The following is a 22,841-nucleotide window of genomic DNA, read 5'->3' as shown; positions in this document are numbered from 1 at the left end:
GGAATTCCTTTGTGGTTTAGGGACAATTCATCATGTGACTGTACACATAAGTACACAAGGTAAAGGTACTAATTTATAAGTTTTGTCAGGCTACCGGGTTGTGTAGTGTCTCCTTTCCTTCATGGATAATAATCTCCACCCGGCACAGCCAGAAGAGGACTGGCCACCCCTCATAGCCTGGTTCCTCTCTAGGTTTCTTCCTAGGTTTTGGCCTTTCTAGGGAGTTTTTCCTAGCCACCGTGCTTCTACACCTGCATTACTAGCTGTTTGGGGTTTTAGGCTGGGTTTCTGTACAGCACTTCGAGATATTAGCTGATGTACGAAGGGCTATATAAAATAAAATTGATTGATAAAAAATAAAATTGATTGATGGAAATAGGCTAAGTACTGTCGTACTTATGTTTGCTGAGTGACTAACATAACCTTAACCCAAATCATGATATTATCCTTGGAATATATTATATATCTACAAAGTGAGGTCTCCCAAAAACAGAAAAAGATAGCAACATCCCAAAAATGACTGTGTTTACAAGCTAAAGGACAATGAAGAGATCCCACCTGAGATCGGGAGTTAGAGAAGTGATAGTGAGAGTCATTGCAGTGTTTGTCTATCACATGGTAATTAGATGGCCATTCATTCAGATCCTCTTCAATGAGCTCAAATCCCCATGATGCCTCCTTACACATTTTAGGCTACAAACCCACCCACAACAGAGACAAACTTTTAGTCAAAGCTCGTATCCACTTCAAGACCATGGTACTTGCCTATGGCGCTGCATGGAGAACTGCCCCTCCTTACCTTCAGGCTATGCTCAAACCCTACACGCACATCCGAGCACTCCGTTATGTCACCTATGGTCTCTTGGCCCTCCCACCCCTACAGGGGTCATCTTCTGCTCAGCCCAGTCAAAGCTCTTCTCTGTCTTGGCACCCCAATGGTGGAACAAGTTCCCCCTAACGTCAAGATAGTGTCCCTGTCCATCTTCTGAAAAGGTCTGAAACGCTACCTCTTCAAAGTATCTTAAATAAGACCCTCCCCCATTTAAAAAAAACTGCTTGCACTTGACTTTTATAATAATAATAATAATAATAATAATAATAATAATAATAATAATAAGTCTTTTCCTACTAGCACTGACCTGTCTGATAACTACTTTATTGAGGGAAAATGTACTTACTATGACTGTGATATGTATATACATCTTAAGATGAATGCACTAATTGTAAGTCGCAACAGGAAACGTGAATTATTATGTGCATTAAAATCAATGGACATTTTTGTAGGATTTGATAACATTTTTCGTTAGGGTAAATCACGTCTGAAATGTCAAAGTGGAAATTACAAAGTTTAGAAACCTTTTTCAAACTCAAATACACTACAAGTTTGCGTGTACTGCTTTGCATAAACATTCTCAGCATCAATAGAGTGATCAAATTAAGATCCTTCATCTGTAAATGACTAAAATGTAAATGTTAATGTACAAAGGCACAAGCATGCCTAGCCAGACTGAAACATAATGGTTTTGAAAAAAACAGACACACACTCAAAAGGAAAAGATGCTGACAGAGAAAAAGACACAAATGAAGTCAAAAATAACACAACATGACAGTCACAACAACCTACACACACACACACACACAAACACACACTCATACCTCCGGCTATGCCCTCTGAGAATGTGTGTGTAATCATCATCATCCTGTGCATTAGCACCTCTCTACATTAACATTCTTCAGGGCTATAGGACGGCTGGGAGGCCTTAAATTAGCACCCTGGTGCCGAGTGGAGGGTCACCCCAGGCCAGTCTGTCACAATTCTAACCCCCCATTTCTCATCCCTCTCAGCCCCTGCTGCATTCTTCACCTGTCCACACATAACGACACAGACACTAGTACTAAGCTCAATACTATCCCAGTTGAAGTTATTGGAGAGGTATAATAACTCCTACTAGATAGTGTAGTCAAGAAGTTAGAGCCAGAAGTCTTTGGTATGATATTTCTTCACACATTGCATGTCACTAACATGGCTTAACGGGTTGACATTCTTCAGAAGCGTGTATTTCCTATAGATTTGTGGTGGTAGAGCTTTCTGGTATGTTCAACATTAATGGCCAGTTCTCACCCTCCTCTCCGTCTCTGTGTTTGTGTGTCTGTGCAGCTGCCCCATTGTCCGTTGGTGATGTCAGAGTGGACGCCATGCGGAGTCTGAGTCGGCAGGGCAGTGATGTCACAGATCACCCAGGGTTCTGTGGCTCAGGTTGGGGTGTGCAGGAGGAGTACAAGAGCACACAGACCTACTCACCCTGCGTACCTCACTCACAGGTACAGGAACATACTGAAACCCTGACTCACTGACTCCCAATGTCTGTCAATACCTTGTCATTATCTTACTTGTCATGATGTGCACTATAATGTGTGTGTTCGTGCTGTGTTTTTGCTGAGTACAATGTGGTGATGTTCACACGCATGTTTGTGCTGTGTGTTGTATTTCCATCTGTGTGTTTGTATTACAGCATGGCATGCTGTACAGGAGCGACAGTGTTGACTACAGAGCTCAGGGTCCAGAGATGGACAGTGGAGTGGAGGCTGGTAGTGACATGACTCCTACTCCTGCCTTCCCTATCTCTCCCCCTACACCTTATGGTAAAAGCCTCCATTATTGTCTAGTGTCTTTTTCCAGGGGTTTGTGTGTGTGTGTGTATGCATACAGTGCCTTTGGAAGGTATTCAGACCCGTTGACTTTTTCCACATTTTGTTAGGTTACAGCCTTATTCCCCCTCATCAATCTACACACAATACCCCATAATGACAAAGCAAAAACAGTTTTTTAGAAATTTCTGCTAATAAAAAAATAACTAAAATGGAAATAATACATTTACATAAGTATTCAGACCCTTTACTCAGTACTTGGTTGAAGCACCTTTGGCAGCGATTACAGCCTTGAGTCTTCTTGGGTATGACGCTACAAGCATGGCACACCTGTATTTGGGGTGTTTCTCCCATTCTTCTCTGCAGATCCTCCTCTCATGCTCTGTCAGGTTGGATGGGGAGCGTTGCTGCACAGCTATTTTCAGGTCTCTCCAGAAATGTTTGATCGGGTTCAAGTCCGGGCTCTGGCTGGGTCCAGTCAAGGACATTCAGAGACTTGTCCCAAAGTCACTCCTGCATTGTCTTGGCTGTGTGCTTAGGGTTGTTGCCCTGTTGGAAGGTGAACCTTCGCCCCAGTCTGAGGTCCTGAGCACTCTGGAGCAGGTTTTCATCAAGGATCTCTCTGTACTTTGCTCCGTTCATCTTTGCCTCGATCCTGACTAGTCTCCCAGACCCTGCCACTGAAAAACATCCCCACAGCATGATGCTGCCACCACCATTTACATTTACATTTTACATTTAAGTCATTTAGCAGAAGCTCTTATCCAGAGCGACTTACAGGAGCAATTAGGGTTAAGTGCCTTGCTCAAGGGCACATTTACGTCATTTAGCAGACGCTCTAGTCCAGAGCGACTCACAAATTGATGCATTCACCCTATAGCCAGTGGGATAACCACTTTACAATTTCTGGGGGGGGTAGAAGGATTACTTTATCCTATCCCAGGTATTCCTTAAAGAGGTGGGGTTTCAAATGTCTCCGGAAGGTGGTGAGCGACTCCGCTGTGTGTGGGGGGGGGGGTAGAAGGATTACTTTATCCTATCCCAGGTATTCCTTAAAGAGGTGGGGTTTCAAATGTCTCCGGAAGGTGGTGAGCGACTCCGCTGTGTGTGGGGGGGGTAGAAGAATTGCTTTATCCTATCCCAGGTATTCCTTAAAGAGGTGGGGTTTCAAATGTCTCCGGAAGGTGGTGAGTGACTCCGCTGTCCTGGCGTCGTGAGGGAGCTTGTTCCACCATTGGGGTGCCAGAGCAGCGAACAGTTTTGACTGGGCTGAGCGGGAACTATGCTTCCGCAGAGGAAGGGGAGCCAGCAGGCCAGAGGTGGATGAACGCAATGCCCTCGTTTGGGTGTAGGGACTGATCAGAGCCCGAAGGTACAGAGGTGCCGTTCCCCTCGCTGCTCCAAAGGCAAGCACCATGGTCTTGTAACGGATGCGAGCTTCAACTGGAAGCCAGTGGAGTGTGCGGAGGAGGGGGGTGACGTGAGAGAACTTGGGAAGGTTGAACACCAGACGGGCTGCGGCATTCTGGATGAGTTGTAGGGGTTTAATGGCACATGCAGGGAGGCCAGCCAACAGCGAGTTGCAGTAATCCAGACGGGAGATGACAAGTGCCTGGATTAGGACCTGTGCCGCTTCCTGTGTGAGGCAGGGTCGTACTCTCCGAATGTTGTAGAGCATGAACCTGCAGGAGCGGGTCACCGCCTTGATGTTAGCGGATGCTAACATCTGGCACCATCCATAGGGATGGTGCCAGGTTTTCTCCAGACGTGACGCTTGGCATTCAGGCCAAATAGTTTAATCTTGGTTTTATCAAACCAGAGAATCTTGTTTCTCATGGTCTGAGAGTCTTTAGGTACCTTTTGGCAAACTCCAAGCAGGCTTTCATGTGCCTTTTACTGAGGAATGGCTTCCTTCTGGCCACTCTACCATAAAGGCCTGATTGGTGGATTGGTTCAGAGATGGTTGTCCTTCTGGAAGGTTTTCCCATCTCCACAGAGGAACTCTAGAGCTCTGTCAGAGTGACCATTGGGTTCATGGTCACCTCCCTGACCAAGGCCCTCCTCCCCCGATTGCTCAATTTGGCCTGGCGGCCAGCTCTAGGAAGAGTCTTGGTGGTTCCAAAGTTCTTCCATTTAATAATGATGCAGGCCACTGTGTTCTTGGGGACCTTCAATGCTGCAGACATTTTTTGGTACACTTCCCCAGATCTGTGCCTTGACAGGACAATTCCTTTGACCTCATGGCTTGGGTTTTGCTCTGACATGCCCTGTCAACTGTGGGACCTTATATAAACGGGTGTGTGCCTTTCCAAATCATGTCCAATCAATTTAATTTACCACAGGTGGACTCCAATCAATATGTAGAAACATATCAAGGATGATCAATTGAAACAGGATGCAACTGAGCTCAGTTTTGAGTCTCATAGCAAAGGGTCTGAACACTTATGTAAATAAGGTATTTCTGTTTTTTGTTTTAATCCATTTCTAAAAATGCCTAAAAACCTGTTTTCGCTTTGTCATTATGGGGTATTGTGTGTAGATTGCTGAGGAAATGTTTTTATGTAATCCATTTTAGAGTAAGGCTGTAACATAACAAAATATGGAAAAAGTCAAGGGGTCTGAATACTTTCCGAAGGCACTGTATAATGGCTCTCGTGATCGTTGCTGAATTACTGGATTTTTAAACCTCATCTCTTCTTCTATGCTTCCATAGTGAAAAACATGGCGGAATTCACTCACCTGAGGCAAACTCCATCTCCCAGCATGCAATCCTACGGGGTTTACAGGACGGAGCATGGTAGGTCATTGTGGCAATGTGTACTTTACTTGTGGAGAATGTAGGCTCTAAGCTTTGTGTATCACAGCACACAATTCATTCATTCTTCATTCAGATGAAGTGTGATAAATGTTAAAATATATTCTTTAACACAATGGATTACAGCAGTTACTCAAAATATACTTTTATTTTTAGAGTACAGAACAATTCATAGAAATACCACTAGTCTCTAAATTGGTTGTTCTTTAAAAGTGCTTTCCTCTCAATCTTAAATAAGCATGCCCCACTAAGAACATATATAGCCCCTGGTTCTCCTCAGACTTGACTGCCCTTGACCAGCACAAAAACATCCTGTGGCATACCGCATTAGCATCGAACAGCCCCCGCGATATGCAACTTTTCAGGGAAGTCAGGAACCAATATACACAATCAGTTAGGAAAGCAAAGGCTAGCTTTTTCAAACAGTAATGTGCATCCTGTAGCACTAACTCCAAAACGTTTTGGGACACTGTAAAGTCCATGGAGAATAAGAGCACCTCCTCCCAACTACCCACTGCACTGAGGCTAGGAAACACTATCACCACCGATAAATCTACAATAATCAAGAATTTCAACAAGCATTTTGCTACGGCTGGCCATGCTTTCCACCTGGCTACCACTACCCCGGCCACCAGCTCTGCACCCTCTGCTGCAACTTGCCCATGCCCCCCCCGCTTCTCCTTCACACAAATTCAGACAGCTGATGTTCTGAAAGAGCTGAAAATTCTGGACCCCTACAAATCAGCTGGGCTAGACAATCTGGACCCTTTCTTTCTAAAATTAGCCGCCGAAATTGTCGCAACCTCTATTACTAGCCTGTTCAACCTCTCTTTCGTAACGTCTGAGATCCCCAGAGATTGGAAAGCTGCTGTGGTCATCCCCCTCTTCAAAGGGTTGACACTCTAGATCCAAACTGTTACAGACCTATATCCATCCTGCCCTGCCTTTCAAAAGTTTTTGAAAGCCAAGTTAACAAACAGATCACCAACCATTTCGAATCCCACCGTACCTTCTCCGCTATGCAATACGGTTTCCGAGCTGGTCATGGGTGCACCTCAGCTTCGCTCAAGGTCCTAAACAATATTATAACCGCGATCGATAAAAGACAGTACTGCGCAGCCGTCTTCATCGACCTGGCCAAGGCTTTCGACTCTGTCAACCACCGCATTCTCATTGGCAGACTAAATAGCCTTGGTTTCTCAAATGACTGCCTCGCCTGGTTCACCAACTACTTCTCAGATATAGTTCAATGTGTCAAATCGGAGGGCCTGTTGTCTGGACCTATGGCAGTCTCTATGGGGGTGCCACAGGGTTCAATTATCTGTGTATATCAATGATGTTGCTCTTGCTGCTGGTGAGGCTTGGATCCACCTCTATGTATACATCTGGCCCTTCATTGGACACTGTGTTAACAAACCTCCAAACGAGCTTCAACGCCATACAACACTCCTTCCGTAGCCTCCAACTGCTCTTAAACACTAGTAAAACTAAATGCATGCTCTTCAACCGAACGCTGCTTGCACCCGCCCACCCGAGTAGAATCACTACTCTCGGCGGGTCTGACCTAGAGTATGTGGACAACTACAAATACCTAGGTGTCTGGTTAGACTGTAAACTCTCCTTCCAGACTCACATTAAGCATCTCCAATCAAAAGTTAGATATAGAATCGGCTTCCTATTTCGCAACAAAGCCTCCTTCACTCATGCTGCCAAACATGCCCTCGTAAAACTGACTATCCTATCGATCCTTGACTTCGGCGATGTCATTTACAAAATAGCCTCCAACACTCTACTCAGCAAATTGGATGTAGTCTATCACAGTGCCATCCGTTTTGTCACCAAAGCCCCATATACTACCCACCATTGTGACCTGTACGCTCTTGTTGGCTGGCCCTCACTACATATTCATCGCCAAACCCACTGGCTCCAGGTCATCTATAAATCACTGCTAGGCAAATCCCTGTCTTATCTTAGCTCACTGGTCACCATAGCAACACCCACCCGTAGTCTGCGCTCCAGCAGGTAAATCTCACTGGTCATCCCCAAAGCCAACACCTCCTTTGGCCGCTATTCCTTCCAGTTCTCTGCTGCCAATGACTGGAACGAACTGCAAAAATCTCTGAAGCTGGAGACACTTATCTCCCTCACTAACTTTAAGCATCAGTTGTCAGAGCAGCTTACCGATCACTGCACCTGTACACAGCCCATCTGTAATTAGCCCATCCGACTACCTCATCCCCATATTGTTATTTATTTTGCTAATTTGCACACCAGTACCTCTATTTGCACATCATCTTTTGCACATCTATCATTCCAGTGTTAATACGAAATTGTAACTATTTTGCACTATGGTCTATTTATTGCCTGACCTCCATATTTTACTACATTCACACACACTGCATATATATTTTCTGTTGTATTTTTGACTTTATGTTTTGTTTACTCCATATGTAACTCTGTGTTGTTGTTTTTTATCGCACTGCTTTGTTTTATCTTGGCCAGGTCGCAGTTGTAAATGAGAACTTGTTCTCAACTGGCTTACCTGGTTAAATAAAGGTGAAATAAAATAAAAATAAAAGAAATAAAGTGAATAGATATATTGAAATGTCAGGCCATTGTGAGGTGAATAAATAATGTGGCACTTGACCTTTGACAAAGCCAATTGATTGAAGGAGCCAGGCCGCGGGGCAGTGGAACAATGGATAAGTGTTCTATGTAGGGAAGTGGAGACATTGGAAGTGATGGAGTCTATTCCACTCATTCTCCCTCTCAGCCCTCTCTTTCTCTTTACTTAATCTGTCACTTAATTAAAGACAGAAAGTGGGTGACAGAAAAAGAGAGTGAGTGAGAGAAATAGCTCTAGGAGACAAAGAGGGACCCAGTGACAGACAATACATGGGTATGAACAGGGATGGGACCTTTGGGTTTGTTCATTGTTCATCAACTGCTTTTGACTCCTCCTCTGAGACTGTCTCCATCATGAGAACTTCTCTCGGAATGTAACCGACCATAGCCCTGTAAGGTGTACATGATGTTTATGTGTTTATATCTAGTTATTTGTCTTTATGCAGTTGTTTTCCCTGTGGTATTGCACCATTACTGGTCACATTCCATAACTAATGAATGATCCCTGACCTGTAGTTGAGAGCATTGTGTTTGTTTGAGGCAGTGCACTAAACAAAGCCAGGGACTGCCTCCCTTCCCTGGGGGTTCCATACAAGTCTCTCTCCTCCCATGGTTGGTTTGGAGAACGTCTGTGTGGTTTCAGTCCTGAAAAGTTAGTATTTTATAGCACATTGTGTCAAAGCCTTCAGTGCCTGAAAGAGTTCTATTTTTTGTTTGTCTGTAGAAGTTTTGTTGTGGTCTTAGATGTTTCTCAGTGGTGGAACACACCCAGTTATACATATGTAGGATCTTAATGTGAGTCAGTTTGCTACAGCAGGAAAATAATCCTGCAGCAACAGGAAATGTGAATTATTATGTTGATTATAATGAGTGGACATTTTTATTGGGGTTGATACATTTCAAGTCTGAAATTTCAAAGTGGAAATTACGAACTTCAGAAGCCTTTTTAAACCTAAAATACAATACAAATGTAAAATGTCCTGCATTGCAGGAAAGTTCTCCTGCAACAGGATGCTCAAATTAAGATCCTTCATCTGTATCAGTGGAGGCTCCTCAGAGGAGAAAGGGGAGGACCATCCTTCGCAGTGAATTTCATAAAAATAAAATTATAAATTAAAATTATTAAGTTCTTTTTAAATAAAACTATAATAAATATATTCACATCCCCAAATAATTGATTAAAACACACTGTTTTGCAATACAGTAGCCTCAGCAGCACTCTGTAGGGTATCACCATTGTGTAGCCGGAGAACAGCTAGGTTCTGTCCTCCTCTGGGTACATTGACTTCAATACAGTGAGGGGGAAAAAAGTATTTGATCCCCTGCTGATTTTGTACGTTTGCCCACTGACAAAGACATGATCAGTCTATAATTTTAATGGTAGGTTTATTTGAACAGTGAGAGACAGAATAACAACAAAATAATCCAGAAAAACGCATGTCAAAAATGTTATAAATTTATTTGCATTTTAATGAGGGAAATAAGTATTTGACCCCTCTGCAAAACATGATTTAGTACTTGGTGGCAAAACCCTTGTTGGCAATCACAGAGGTCAGACGTTTCTTGTAGTTGGCCATCAGGTTTGCACACATCTCAGGAGGGATTTTGTCCCACTCCTCTTTGCAGATCTTCTCCAAGTCATTAAGGTTTCGAGGCTGACGTTTGGCAACTCGAACCTTCAGCTCCCTCAACAGATTTTCTATGGGATTAAGGTCTGGAGACTGGCTAGGCCACTCCAGGAACTTAATGTGCTTCTTCTTGAGCCACTCCTTTGTTGCCTTGGCCGTGTGTTTTGGGTCATTGTCATGCTGGAATACCCATCCACAACCCATTTTCAATGCCCTGGCTGAGGGCAGGAGGTTCTCACCCAAGATTTGACGGTACATGGCCCCGTCCATCGTCCCTTTGATGTGGTGAAGTTGTCCTGTCCCCTTAGCAGAAAAACACCCCCAAAGCATAATGTTTCCACCTCCATGTTTGACGGTGGGGATGGTGTTCTTGGGGTCATAGGCAGCATTCCTCCTCCTCCAAACACGGCGAGTTGAGTTGATGCCAAAGAGCTCGATTTTGGTCTCATCTGACCACAACACTTTCACCCAGTTCTCCTCTGAATCATTCAGATGTTCATTGGCAAACTTCAGACGGGCCTGTATATGTGCTTTCTTGAGCAGGGGGACCTTGCGGGTGCTGCAGGATTTCAGTCCTTCACGGCGTAGTGTGTTACCAATTGTTTTCTTGGTGACTATGGTCCCAGCTACCTTGAGATCATTGACAAGATCCTCCCATGTAGTTCTGGGCTGATTCCTCACCGTTCTCATGATCATTGCAACTCCACGAGGTGAGATCTTGCATGGAGCCCCAGGCCGAGGGAGATTGACAGTTCTTTTGTGTTTCTTCCATTTGCGAATAATCGCACCAACAGTCTTGGCCATGGTGGAGAGTTTGGAATCTGATTGATTGCTTCTGTGGACAGGTGTCTTTTATACAGGTAACAAGCTGAGATTAGGAGCACTCCCTTTAAGAGTGTGCTCCTAATCTCAGCTCGTTACCTGTATAAAAGACACCTGGGAGCCAGAAATCTTTAAAATGCAAATCATTTTATAACATTTTTGACATGCGTTTTTCTGGATTTTTTTGTTTTTATTCTGTTCAAATAAACTTACCATTAAAATTATAGACTGATCATGTCTTTGTCAGTGGGCAAACGTACAAAATCAGCAGGGGATCAAATACTTTTTCCCTCACTGTACATGGTTCTTACCCCGTTCCACAGACTTACACAGTAATTATGACTAGGGCTGTTAAGGTGACCATATTACCTCCCGAGTCATGACCACAGTCAAATTCCACGTGACTGTTTAGTCATGGTAGCTAGGCTTCTGCAAGCTATGATGCTGCTGATGGCCATTAGTAGCCTGCCAAACTTGATAACTGCCAGTACTCAGCACTCTATTGTCCCTCTAATCACTCTGACATCAATGCAAATGTTTTCGAAAATCTAATCAAACACTTTATTAGAGCCCATGAGCTCATGGTGCACAACATTTCTATAGGCTATGCAATTGAATGAGTTAACAGAGTTTTGATTGCCTCTATTAAAAAGAGGATCCCATCAGCTTTCTATTGGCTAGGCCTACTACATTTATTTATCAACTTTACTTTCCTAATATTAAGGACATTGCTTTGCTTTAAAACAGGATTATAGCCTACCTGGCTGGCATGAAAATGAACAACGGGAAAGGCGTCTGTCATCCGCTATTTAAGTGCATAGATGACATGTATTTTTTTTTCCCCACGCCCCTGTTCCGAGACAGGTGCATGATAATGGTCAATTTTAAATTAAAAACTAATTTCACACATATGTTATTTGGTTGATGTAAAGACAACATTAAATTAAGAATAGTCTGATGGGTGACAATATTAGCCTATCACTTGTGAATGATATATTATCACTTGTTAATGACGCCCAGCGTGTGCAGTAAGGCAAGAAACAGCGTAGGTTTATTTGAACAGTGAGAGACAGAATAACAACAAAAAAATCCAGAAAAACGCATGTCAAAAATGTTATAAATTGATTTGCATTTCAATGAGGGAAATAAGTATTTGACCCCCTTTCAATCAGAAATATTTCTGGCTCCCAGGTGTCTTTTATACAGGTAACAAGCTGAGATTAGGAGCACACTCTTAAAGGGAGTGCTCCTAATCTCAGCGTGTTACCTGTATAAAAGACACCTGTCCACAGAAGCAATCAATCAATCAGATTCCAAACTCTCCACCATGGCCAAGACCAAAGAGTTCTCCAAGGATGTCAGGGACAAGATTGTAGACCTACACAAGGCTGGAATGGGCTACAAGACCATCGCCAAGCAGCTTGGTGAGAAGGTGACAACAGTTGGTGCGAATATTCACAAATGGAAGAAACACAAAAAAACTGTCAATCTCCCTCGGCCTGGGGCTCCATGCAAGATCTCACCTCGTGGAGTTGCAATGATCATGAGAACGGTGAGGAATCAGCCCAGAACTACACGGGAGGATCTTGTCAATGATCTCAAGGCAGCTTGGACCATAGTCACCAAGAAAACAATTGGTAACACACTACGCCGTGAAGGACTGAAATCCTGCAGCGCCCGCAAGGTCCCCCTGCTAAAAGCACATATACAGGGCCGTCTGAAGTTTGCCAATGATCATCTGAATGATTCAGAGGAGAACTGGGTGAAAGTGTTGTGGTCAGATGAGACCAAAATCGAGCTCTTTGGCATCAACAAGCACATTAAGGTCCTGGAGTGGCCTAGCCAGTCTCCAGACCTTAATCCCATAGAAAATCTGTGGATGGAGCTGAAGGTTCGAGTTGCCAAACGTCAGCCTGGAAACCTTAATGACTTGGAGAAGATCTGCAAAGAGGAGTGGGACAAAATCCCTCCTGAGATGTGTGCAAACCTGGTGGCCAACTACAAGAAACGTCTGACCTCTGTGATTGCCAACAAGGGTTTTGCCACCAAGTACTAAGTCACGTTTTGCAGAGGGGTCAAATACTTATTTCCCTCATTAAAATGCAAATCAAATTCATAACATTTTTGACATGCGTTTTTCTGGATTTTTGTTGTTGTTATTCTGTCTCTCACTGTTCAAATAAACTTACCATTAAATTTATAGACTGATCATTTCTTTGTCAGTGGGCAAACGTACAAAATCAGCAGGGGATCAAATACTTTTTTCCCTCACTGTATACTGATGAATTATTGAAGAATATAACTTATAAATGCCTCATGAGCATTAATAGTTCAACTGTCGTACCCCATCAGAACCCAAAATATGAGCTTGCTTTACTCCAATGTTTGTAAACCACGTAAATGTAAACAAACACTGTACAGCCTCAAAACATAGTTAAAACTATAATTTTGATATCATGGATGGTCAGTCCTTGCATCCATAGCTCTGTCTATGAATTTGAGAGTGGTTACATTTCTTCAGCCCTGTCCCTTAGCTTTTTACCGAAACAGGGGCGGGGATTTCACTTTGTTATTGTTTCAACTGCTGATTGCCCCTTTAAACAATAGTTTAGAGTAGAGACATAATCAGACATGGCATAAGTCCCTTCTGTGGTTCCCTTCCTCTGAAACCAGTCATAAAGAGTTATTTTTTTCCAAATTCAGTTGAGTAGTTGGCAGAGTTGTACCATCCTGTCGTGACTGTGGGTCATTGGTGAGGGATGGCAGTGATGATGTTTGGAGTTACTCACACACACACAGTGACACTCCTAGAGGTTACCTTTATGTCTGTTTCTTTGTCCACCTTTGACCCCCAACCAGCCTGTTGTCATAGTGATCTGTGTCAGAGGGGTTGTGAGAGTGACAGCGTCCCCAGACTGATCTGTTCCCCCACTGGATCCCCTCACAGGATTCAGCCGTGCCATGGTTACAGCGGGTCGAGAAATCGGGGGGCCCACAATTTTTTTGTATTTCCTCAGTGAAAGTACTTATGTGTCAATAAAAGTGGCGAGGGACAAAAAGATACCAGTCCACCTCTCTCTCTCGTCTCTTTGTCTTCCTTGCCCTCCACATTCCAATTGAGATAACTGGTAACCCATGGAAACATCAGTCAGTCACTAAACTGTGTGGAATATGTGGACTGGAAACATGTGGTTTTGGGGGCAGCACCTGTCAGTGCCTCCGTAGCAATGATTAATGTGATAAAAGATTTACTCAATTATGTCGGGGGGCTTTTAATTTCTGTCTTTGAATGAGTGAGGCTGATTTGTTGACAGAGTGGCACTGCTAGGCAGAGTAATCTGCTCCATACTGAACAGAGCGATGGATGGCTGCTGTACTGTTGAGCCAGCAGCAGACTGACTGACTGACTGGAGAATAATTTAACTCCACTGCTGACTGCTCTCTTTGCTATTGGATGTACTCTATTATATCTCACCTGAGGGGATAGCATTTTTATTTGACTGAAATTCTTAAGGTTATGGTTAACAGATGCAACATTTCTGCTCAGTTTCTGTTCATGTGATATCCAGATGTTTTGGAGAAACTGGATGAAATTGGATTTATTTTGGAGTGTCTGTCAATAGACTTAGGTTTAGTGCATTCTATCCCTTGAATGTATTTATCCTATATGTGTAATTTGTAATATATGCCCTCTCAACCCCACAGAGCCCAGAGGTTACTTAGAGATGATTGGTCATGTTCCCCAGTCTGCAGAACAGGGCCTGACAGACTCCTCCCCCAGCTGCCATAGGTCCTTCGGCTCCTCTCGATCTGACTTCATTAGTGGGACGCCCCAACGGACAGACAGGTACAGCCAATCATATACAACCCTTTCGCATAATTATTAGAAGCCCAGCTCATGTTTATTCGAAATGTCCTTTCTTGGAATATACATTTTACATTTTAGCAGACGCTAATTATGGTTATAGGCTACATGTTCTGAAAATACATAATGGTCATACAGTTTCATTAGAGAGGTGTTTTTGATGATCTTCTAATTTTTGTTCTTCCTCCTCTCTCCAGCCCCTCCATGGGTCAGCCCTGGCCAGAGGACAGAGCCCTCCTGAGCCACCACGCCTCCATCAGCAGCTGCCCCACCCCCAGACACCCCCTTCCACGCTCCATGTCCTTGGACTACGGCCACCACTCCCCTCCCATGCACTCCCACCCTCACGCTGCCCACAGCTCCCCCAGGGGCAGCCAGCAGAGCCGCATGGCCCACTATGGCCTCACCCACAGCCCCGCGCACAGCTTCGACGAGCCGGACGACTTAGGCCTAGGGGGCTATGGCGCCGCCGACTGCCCAGCCTCTGCTTCTTCTCTCCTGGGGAACGGAGTGATGGAGAGGGGCCTGTCCATGATGGGTTCCATGGATGGGCAGGGCACCATCCGGACCCAGCACCTGCAGCATCTCCAGCAGCTGCAGCAGCTCCAGGCCCAGGGGGCCTTGCCTCCACTGCTGCCCGAGAAGAGGAGGGAGTTGGACGGGGAGCACTCCTTGGGCACAGCCTCCCCAGCCCCTAGTGGCTTCTCCAGCCCACACAGTGGGAGCTCCCTCAGTATCCCATTTCCCAACATCCTGCCTGACCTCTCAGCCGCTGCACAGATGCCGGGCAACGCTTCACCTCTGCCAGGTAACCCCCGAGCTTACACAGTTAATAGCCAATCACTTCTTATCTGAGCCAATGGCTTGGGTTGGTACAATACTGTAAAGAAGGTAATCAGTTCTGTTCTATGTACTGTATCCTTTAGGTGCTGCCCTGTGAGTTTTCTCTGTAAATTTGGATTTGCCACATATGGATGTCTTTTGAACTTGGTTACAGTGATAGAATGCCTGAGTTTTTTTTGCATTGGCTAACCTCTGGTGTGTTTCGGATACTGTATTTCCAGATGTCCTGGCCAGCAAGCATGTGACTGTAAACTTTGTGCAAGACACATCGAAATTCTGGTACAAGCCTGATATCTCCAGGGACCAAGGTAAAAACATGAGGAAATACTTGTCCTGTCTCCCAAGTGTATTTTGTCTGCCAAATTTCCATAATGCTCTTCAACATTTTGACAGTGTTGGGAGATTTTGACAGTTTCCACACTCCTCCATGACACCGTCATTAAAATGTCTTCCTGTGACGTTCTCTTCTCATTTCCTCCTTCTTTCCTCCCCCTTTCAGCTATCTCAGTCCTGAAGGACAATGAGCCTGGATGTTTCATAGTACGGGACAGCCACTCCTTCAGAGGAGCCTATGGGCTGGCCATGAAGGTGGCCACACCCCCTCCCTCAGTCCTGCAGCAGAGCAAGAAAGGTAGGCTTTGGCTGAGAGAGATAAGGGGGCGGAGCTTTAGGTTACTCAGACCGGTTCCTGTTTGATGTGGGACATAGGACTAGGATAATGATTGATGAAGCCCATATACGCTACACTCCTCTACGTATTTATTTGTACAGTTTTAATTTGGCTCTATACTCAAGCATTTTGGATTTGAAATCAAATGTTTTATATGAGGCGACAGAACAGAATGTCGCCTTTTATTTGAGGGTATTTTCATACATATCTGTTTTACCGTTTAGAAATGAAAGCACTTTATGTATCTAGTCCCCCCATTTGAAGGCTTCATAAGTGTTTGGACAAATTCACTTATGGTGTATTACATTTAGTCAACATTTTAGTATTTATTCCCATATTCCAAGCACGCAACTACAATATCAAGCTTGTAACTCTACAAACTTGTTGAATGCATTTGCAGTTTGTTTTGCTTGTGTTTCGGATTATGTTGTGCCCAATAGAAATTAATGGTAAATAATGTATTGTGTCATTTTGAAGTCACTTTTATTGTAAATAAGAATATAATGTTTCTGAACACTTCTACATTAATGTGGATGCTACCATTATTACGCATAATCATGAATAATGATGAGTGAGAAAGTTACAGATGCACAAAGATCATGCCCCCAAAACATGCTAACCTTTCACCATTACCAATAACAGGGGAGGTTAGCATTTTTGGGGGATATGATATTTATGCCTGCTAGGAATATGGGACCAAATGCTAAACTTCTGACTAAATGTAATACACTATAAATGAATTTGTCCAAATACTTATGACACTTTCAAATGGGGGGACTAGATACATAAAGTGCGGTAAAACAGATATGTATGAAAATACCCTAGATAAAAAAGATGACACTGTAATGTCGCCTCATATAAAACATTTGATCTCATATCCAAATTGCTGGAGTAAATTAAAAGTTTTAGCTTCACTGTCCAAATAAATACGTAGGGGAGTGTATGCTTGTCTAGGGTAAATTTTGTGTTCACCCATGGTCATGGTTAGAATTGTTGGAGGATAAGCTGGTCCTGGATCTGTACCTACGGGCAGGTTCCACACGGTTCCAGAACCTTTCCGTGTTCCAGAAGGCACCAGTAGAACAGGGCTATCACGGAATTGGCTGACTGAGGGGCAGCATCCTGGGAACCAAACGGCTATAAAAGCCCTCTACTGTTACAACTCTCTGAACTCACCTCCATGGAGTGAACATGATAGTTCCCTCTCTGTTTGTTCGACAGCTCCTAGCTTTGGGTCTCTCTTCCGGGCAGCATCGTGATAGAACTAAACAGCCGTGCTCTTTGCTAAGTAGTTTTAGATGTGGCGGCTAGTGTTTCAAGACAAACAATAGATGTGAAGGCTTTATAAACCTGCACAGATTTCAGGCCTTTCTCCAGGGATGCTTTTTGCCCTACATACTGTACTGTAACTTTGCTTGACATACAGTACAGATTGTTTTATTAAGCACCGTGAAATACGGCCTCAATTCAATTTAGAAATGTCCTGGCAAGCAATATATTGCTTTGTTCATGGCATGACTTGTTTCAAGATTTATTTGTCACTTGCACAAGTACAGTGAAATGCTTAACTTGCAAGCCCTTCCCAACAGTGCAGTATTCAATATCAAAATAGTATAACTTAAACATAAACACGAGAAATAAGAAAGGAAGAAAAAAACTGGAGAATGTAAGCTATATACAGGGTCAGTGCCAGTACCAAATTGACAATGTGCAGAGATACTGGAGTAGTTGAGGTAGGGCTGTATAAGTTTCAAGTTTCAAGTTGTAATGTCACATGCACAAGTACAGTGAAATGCCTTTCTTGTAAACTCAAAACCCAACGATGCAATAATTAATAACCATGTAATACTAAACACTAGAAATAAGAATATGCAATATGAAATACACAAGTAAGTAAGCATACTATATATAGGGAATATTTAAAAAGTCAGTTCCAATACCATATTTACAATGTGCAGGGATACAGAAGTGAATATGTAGAGGGGTAAGGTGACTAGGCAACAGGATATAAGATAAACAGAGTAGCAGCAGCTTGTATGTTAGTTGGTGTGCGGGTGTGTAGAGTCAGTATAAATGTATGTGCATATTATGTGTGAGTGAGAAAATTATGGAGTGAGTGTTTGTGTGTTGGAGTGACAGTGTGTATGTAGGGCCCTGTGAGTGTGCATAGAGACAGTGCAAATATTGAGATAAAAGGTCAATAAAGATACAAGGTTAAAACAGATTGTCTGTGTAGCTATTTCGTTAGCTATTTATCAGTCTGATTGCTTGGGGATATAAGCTGTTCAAGAGCCTGTTGGTGTCAGACTTGATGCACTGGTACCTCTTGCCCTGCCGCAGCAGAGAAAATAGTCTGTTGCTTGGGTGGTTGGAATCTTTTACGATTTTCCGGGCCTTCTTTTCACACCGCGTGATATAGAGGTCCTGGATGACAGGGAGCTCGGCCCCAGTGATGTACGCACAACCCTCAGTAACGCCATGCGATCGAGGGGGGTGCAATTGCCATATGCTTTCAATGGTACAGCTGTAGAACCTTTTGAGGATTTGAGAGCCCATGCCAAACTTGTTCAACCTCCTGAAGGGGAAGAGGCACTGTCGCGCCTTCTTCACGACTGTGCGTGTGTGTTTGGACCATTTTAAGCCTTTAGTGATTTGAACACCGAGGAACTTAAAGCTGTCTACCTTGCTCCAACACCCCCCCACCCCCGTAGTTATTATCATTATTTATTCGGGGAAATAAATAAAAGGGGTGCTGATGGGAAAAATGGGTGCTGATAGGATTCCGCTAAGACGCTGGTGTCCCTATGCCCAGCCCAGAGCACTGCCCACTAAGCCCTGACCCCTTTCTCTCTCCTCCACACGGTGTTGGGAGCCCCTTCACTCACAGCAGGCTAGCACTTGTAGGGACATCATGACACAGTCCCTCTCCACACCTTCAGCCCGAGCATTGTGACTTGTTAAGAGGTTGAAACCCAAGCCGGCTCCAGGAGAAGGCTTTTCTATGGGAGGACATTCCTCAGATGCACACTCCTCATGCCCCACCTACACACTGATGTTAAATCATAATAACACTATTCTCAGCTGTGATTGGATAAGATTTATGTAACTCTTAGAATTCAGGATAGGAGTTAACAGGGGTAAGATAAGTGAGACTCCGCTAACACTTAACTTGCATCCAACAGGTATAATGCGTTATAATGTGTTATAAGCATGTATGTGCATTTATAGCATTCTTGAGTATAATAACGTTCTCTCTCTCTCGCTCTATGATTGGAGGAGATCTGTCCAATGAGCTGGTCCGTCACTTCCTGATTGAGTGTACACAGAAAGGAGTGCGGTTGAAGGGCTGTCCCAATGAGCCCTACTTTGGTGAGTGTCTCCACCGTAGCACACGTTTTGTCATACCCTGTTGAAGACAGTGATAAAACAATGGTGACCCCTGCTGGTTGCTCTCTGTACTGATATAAAAGCATAACGTTCCTGTGTGCCCTCTACTGGATAATGATTGAAAGTGTGCTTCAGCTCTTATGATGATGTTCATAGCTAATATGAAATCCTCTTTAAAGTAATATGATGGTTACCATTGTTATGTTTTTGTTTTACAGGTAGTTTAACTGCGTTGGTGTGTCAGCACTCCATAACTCCCTTGGCCCTGCCCTGCAAACTCATCATACCTGACAGAGGTAAGATGTCAAATCTCAATGTCCTTACACATAACATTGTGTTACAGTAACAAGGTAAACAGGGTTTAGTTTTATAAAACATAATTGTGTCCTCTGCCAAAGCAATTTAATGAACTCTAGTCTCTCTCCTCTCTGTGTAACTACAGTGGGGAAAAAAAGTATTTAGTCAGCCACCAATTGTGCAAGTTCTCCCACTTAAAAAGATGAGAGAGGCCTGTAATTTTCATCATAGGTACACGTCAACTATGACAGACAAAATGAGGAGAAAAAAAATCCAGAAAATCACATTGTAGGATTTTTAATGAATTTATTTGCAAATTATGGTGGAAAATAAGTATTTGGTCAATAACAAAAGTTTCTCAATACTTTGTTATATACCCTTTGTTGGGAATGACACAGGTCAAACGTTTTCTGTAAGTCTTCACAAGGTTTTCACACACTGTTGCTGGTATTTTGGCCCATTCCTCCATGCAGATCTCCTCTAGAGCAGTGATGTTTTGGGGCTGTCGCTGGGCAACACAGACTTTCAACTCCCTCCAAAGATTTTCTATGGGGTTGAGATCTGGAGACTGGCTAGGCCACTCCAGGACCTTGAAATGCTTCTTACGAAGCCACTCCTTCGTTGCCCGGGTGGTGTGTTTGGGATCATTGTCATGCTGAAAGACCCAGCCACGTTTCATCTTCAATGCCCTTGCTGATGGAAGGAGGTTTTCACTCAAAATCTCAGGATACATGGCCCCATTCATTCTTTCCTTTACACGGATCAGTCGTCCTGGTCCCTTTGCAGAAAAACAGCCCCAAAGCATGATGTTTCCACCCCCATGCTTCACAGTAGGTATGGTGTTCTTTGGATGCAACTCAGCATTCTTTGTCCTCCAAACACGACGAGTTGAGTTTTTACCAAAAAGTTCTATTTTGGTTTCATCTGACCATATGACATTCTCCCAATCCTCTTCTGGAGCATCCAAATGCACTCGAGCAAACTTCAGACGGGCCTGGACATGTACTGGCTTAAGCAGGGGGACACGTCTGGCACTGCAGGATTTGAATCCTTGGCGGCATAGTGTGTTACTGATGGTAGGCTTTGTTACTTTGGTCCCAGCTCTCTGCAGGTCATTCACTAGGTCCCCCCGTGTGGTTCTGGGATTTTTGCTCACCGTTCTTGTGATCATTTTGACCCCACGGGGTGAGATCTTGCGTGGAGCCCCAGATCGAGGGAGATTATCAGTGGTCTTGTATGTCTTCCATTTCCTAATAATTGCTCCCACAGTTGATTTCTTCAAACCAAGCTGCTTACCTATTGCAGATTCAGTCTTCCCAGCCTGGTGCAGGTCTACAATTTTGTTTCTGGTGTCCTTTGACAGCTCTTTGGTCTTGGCCATAGTGGAGTTTGGAGTGTGACTGTTTGAGGTTGTGGACAGGTGTCTTTTATACTGATAACAAGTTCAAACAGGTGCCATTAATACAGGTAACGAGTGGAGGACAGAGGAGCCTCTTAAAGAATAAGTTACAGGTCTGTGAGAGCCAGAAATCTTGCTTGTTTGTAGGTGACCAAATACTTATTTTCCACCATAATTTGCAAATAAATTCATAAAAAATCCTACAATGTGATTTTCTGGATTTTTTTTCCTCAATTTGTCTTTCATAGTTGACGTGTACCTATGATGAAAATTACAGGCCTCTCTCATCTTTTCAAGTGGGAGAACTTGCACAATTGGTGGCTGACTAAATACTTTTTTTCCCCCACTGTATATGCGGGAGGACTGGAAATTGCAGTGCAGTTTAGAATGATATGATGCAATTTATAAGCCTGTGCATGCGACTCTTGTCAACGTAGGCTAATTGCCTTTACGTGGTAGCCATAAACCAATGTCATCAGTGGCAGAGGGTCAATAGAGAGAGGAAGGGAGAAAAAAAAAATGGCGGCAGAGTGTAATCAGATTTATTTTAATTCAGTGATATGCCACTGCCTCATTCTTCATTTCAAACATCTTGCTTTTACATCGTATACAAAAACATATTTTTTTCCTATGTTGGTAGATCCTCTTGAAGACATGGTGGAAAATACTACTACACAATCTGTCACCAACTCTGCTGCTGAGCTCCTTAAACAAGGAGCAGGTAGGGCTTAAAGGGATACTTCGGGATTTTGGCAATGAGGTCTTTTATCTATTTCCCCAGAGTCCACGAGTTCATCTGACTCTGAGGAAGTAGACAAAGGGCCTCATTGCCAAAATCCCAAAGTATCCCATTTAAATCCCTTTACTAACCACATTTTTAAGCACATGATTAATTAAGCACATGATTATACAGGTGTATGACTATTAGGCTAATCAATGGGGAGTAAATTAAAGGCTAAATAAGTATTGGGTAAGCCTCAACAACCACAACCTCTGTTCCTAAGTGATTGTGTAGATAACATGTTGTGCAGACAGTAATAGTAGCTCCTCTCTTCTGTGGTCTTGCAGTGTGTAATGTGTGGTTCCAGTGTGTGTTCATTGTGTAGTGTGTGTTTAGTGTGTGTTTGTATCCGTTTGTAACGTGTGTTTCTCCGCAGCGTGTAATGTGTGGTTCCTGGGCTCAGTGGAGATGGAGTCTCTGACGGGGTACCAGGCTGTGCAGAAGGCCACCAGTGTAACACTGGGCTCAGACCCCCTGCCCACCTCCACCGTGGTCCACTTGAAAGTCTCCTCACAGGGAATCACCCTCACCGACAACCAGAGGAAGTGAGTCATGGAGAATACACAGACAAACAGACAGACAGACAGAGACACCTATATTAGTAATGCATGTATAGCTAATATAAAATGATATATATACAGTGCCTTCGGAGAGTATTCAGACCCCTTGAATTTTTCCACATTTTGCTACGTTTCAGCCTTATTCGTATTTTTATATTTTTTCCTCAGCAATCTTCACACAATACCCCATATTGACAAAGCGAAAACAGGTTTTTAAAGCTGTTTGCAAATTTATAAAAAATTAAAAACATAAATAACTTATTTACATAAGTATTCAGACCCTTTGCTATGAGATTCGAAATTTAGCTCAGGTACATCCTGTATCCATTGATCATCCTTGAGATGTTTCTACAACTTGATTGGAGTCCATCTGTGGTAATTTCAATTGATTGGACATGATTTGGAAAGTTTTTATAAAGTCCCACAGTTACATTTACATTTACATTTTAGTCATTTAGCAGACGCTCTTATCCAGAGCGACTTACAGGAGCAATTAGGGT

General features: G+C 43.5%; 1 protein-coding gene across 3 annotated transcripts in view; it reads left to right on the top strand.

The window, feature by feature from the left end:
- The window catches only part of LOC121581003 (tensin-3-like), an 86,908-nt gene that overhangs the window by 55,050 nt on the left and 9,017 nt on the right, over positions 1-22,841 (top strand). For 2 of the 3 annotated variants that reach the window (XM_041896284.2, XM_041896282.2), the window contains exons 14-24: positions 2,159-2,322; positions 2,514-2,643; positions 5,363-5,446; positions 14,245-14,386; positions 14,602-15,212; positions 15,469-15,555; positions 15,747-15,878; positions 19,194-19,286; positions 19,523-19,600; positions 21,641-21,721; positions 22,158-22,326. In XM_041896284.2, the coding sequence (XP_041752218.1) occupies positions 2,159-2,322; positions 2,514-2,643; positions 5,363-5,446; positions 14,245-14,386; positions 14,602-15,212; positions 15,469-15,555; positions 15,747-15,878; positions 19,194-19,286; positions 19,523-19,600; positions 21,641-21,721; positions 22,158-22,326 (1,771 nt within the window). The remainder of the gene's footprint in view (positions 1-2,158; positions 2,323-2,513; positions 2,644-5,362; positions 5,447-14,244; positions 14,387-14,601; positions 15,213-15,468; positions 15,556-15,746; positions 15,879-19,193; positions 19,287-19,522; positions 19,601-21,640; positions 21,722-22,157; positions 22,327-22,841) is intronic. The other variant, XM_041896285.2, reaches the window with a different exon arrangement.

Source organism: Coregonus clupeaformis, chromosome 14 (genome assembly GCF_020615455.1).
Source record: "Coregonus clupeaformis isolate EN_2021a chromosome 14, ASM2061545v1, whole genome shotgun sequence".
Lineage (NCBI taxonomy): Eukaryota > Metazoa > Chordata > Actinopteri > Salmoniformes > Salmonidae > Coregonus > Coregonus clupeaformis.
The sequence above is the reverse complement of the archived record's forward strand: the minus strand, read 5'-3'. Positions and strand labels throughout refer to the sequence as shown.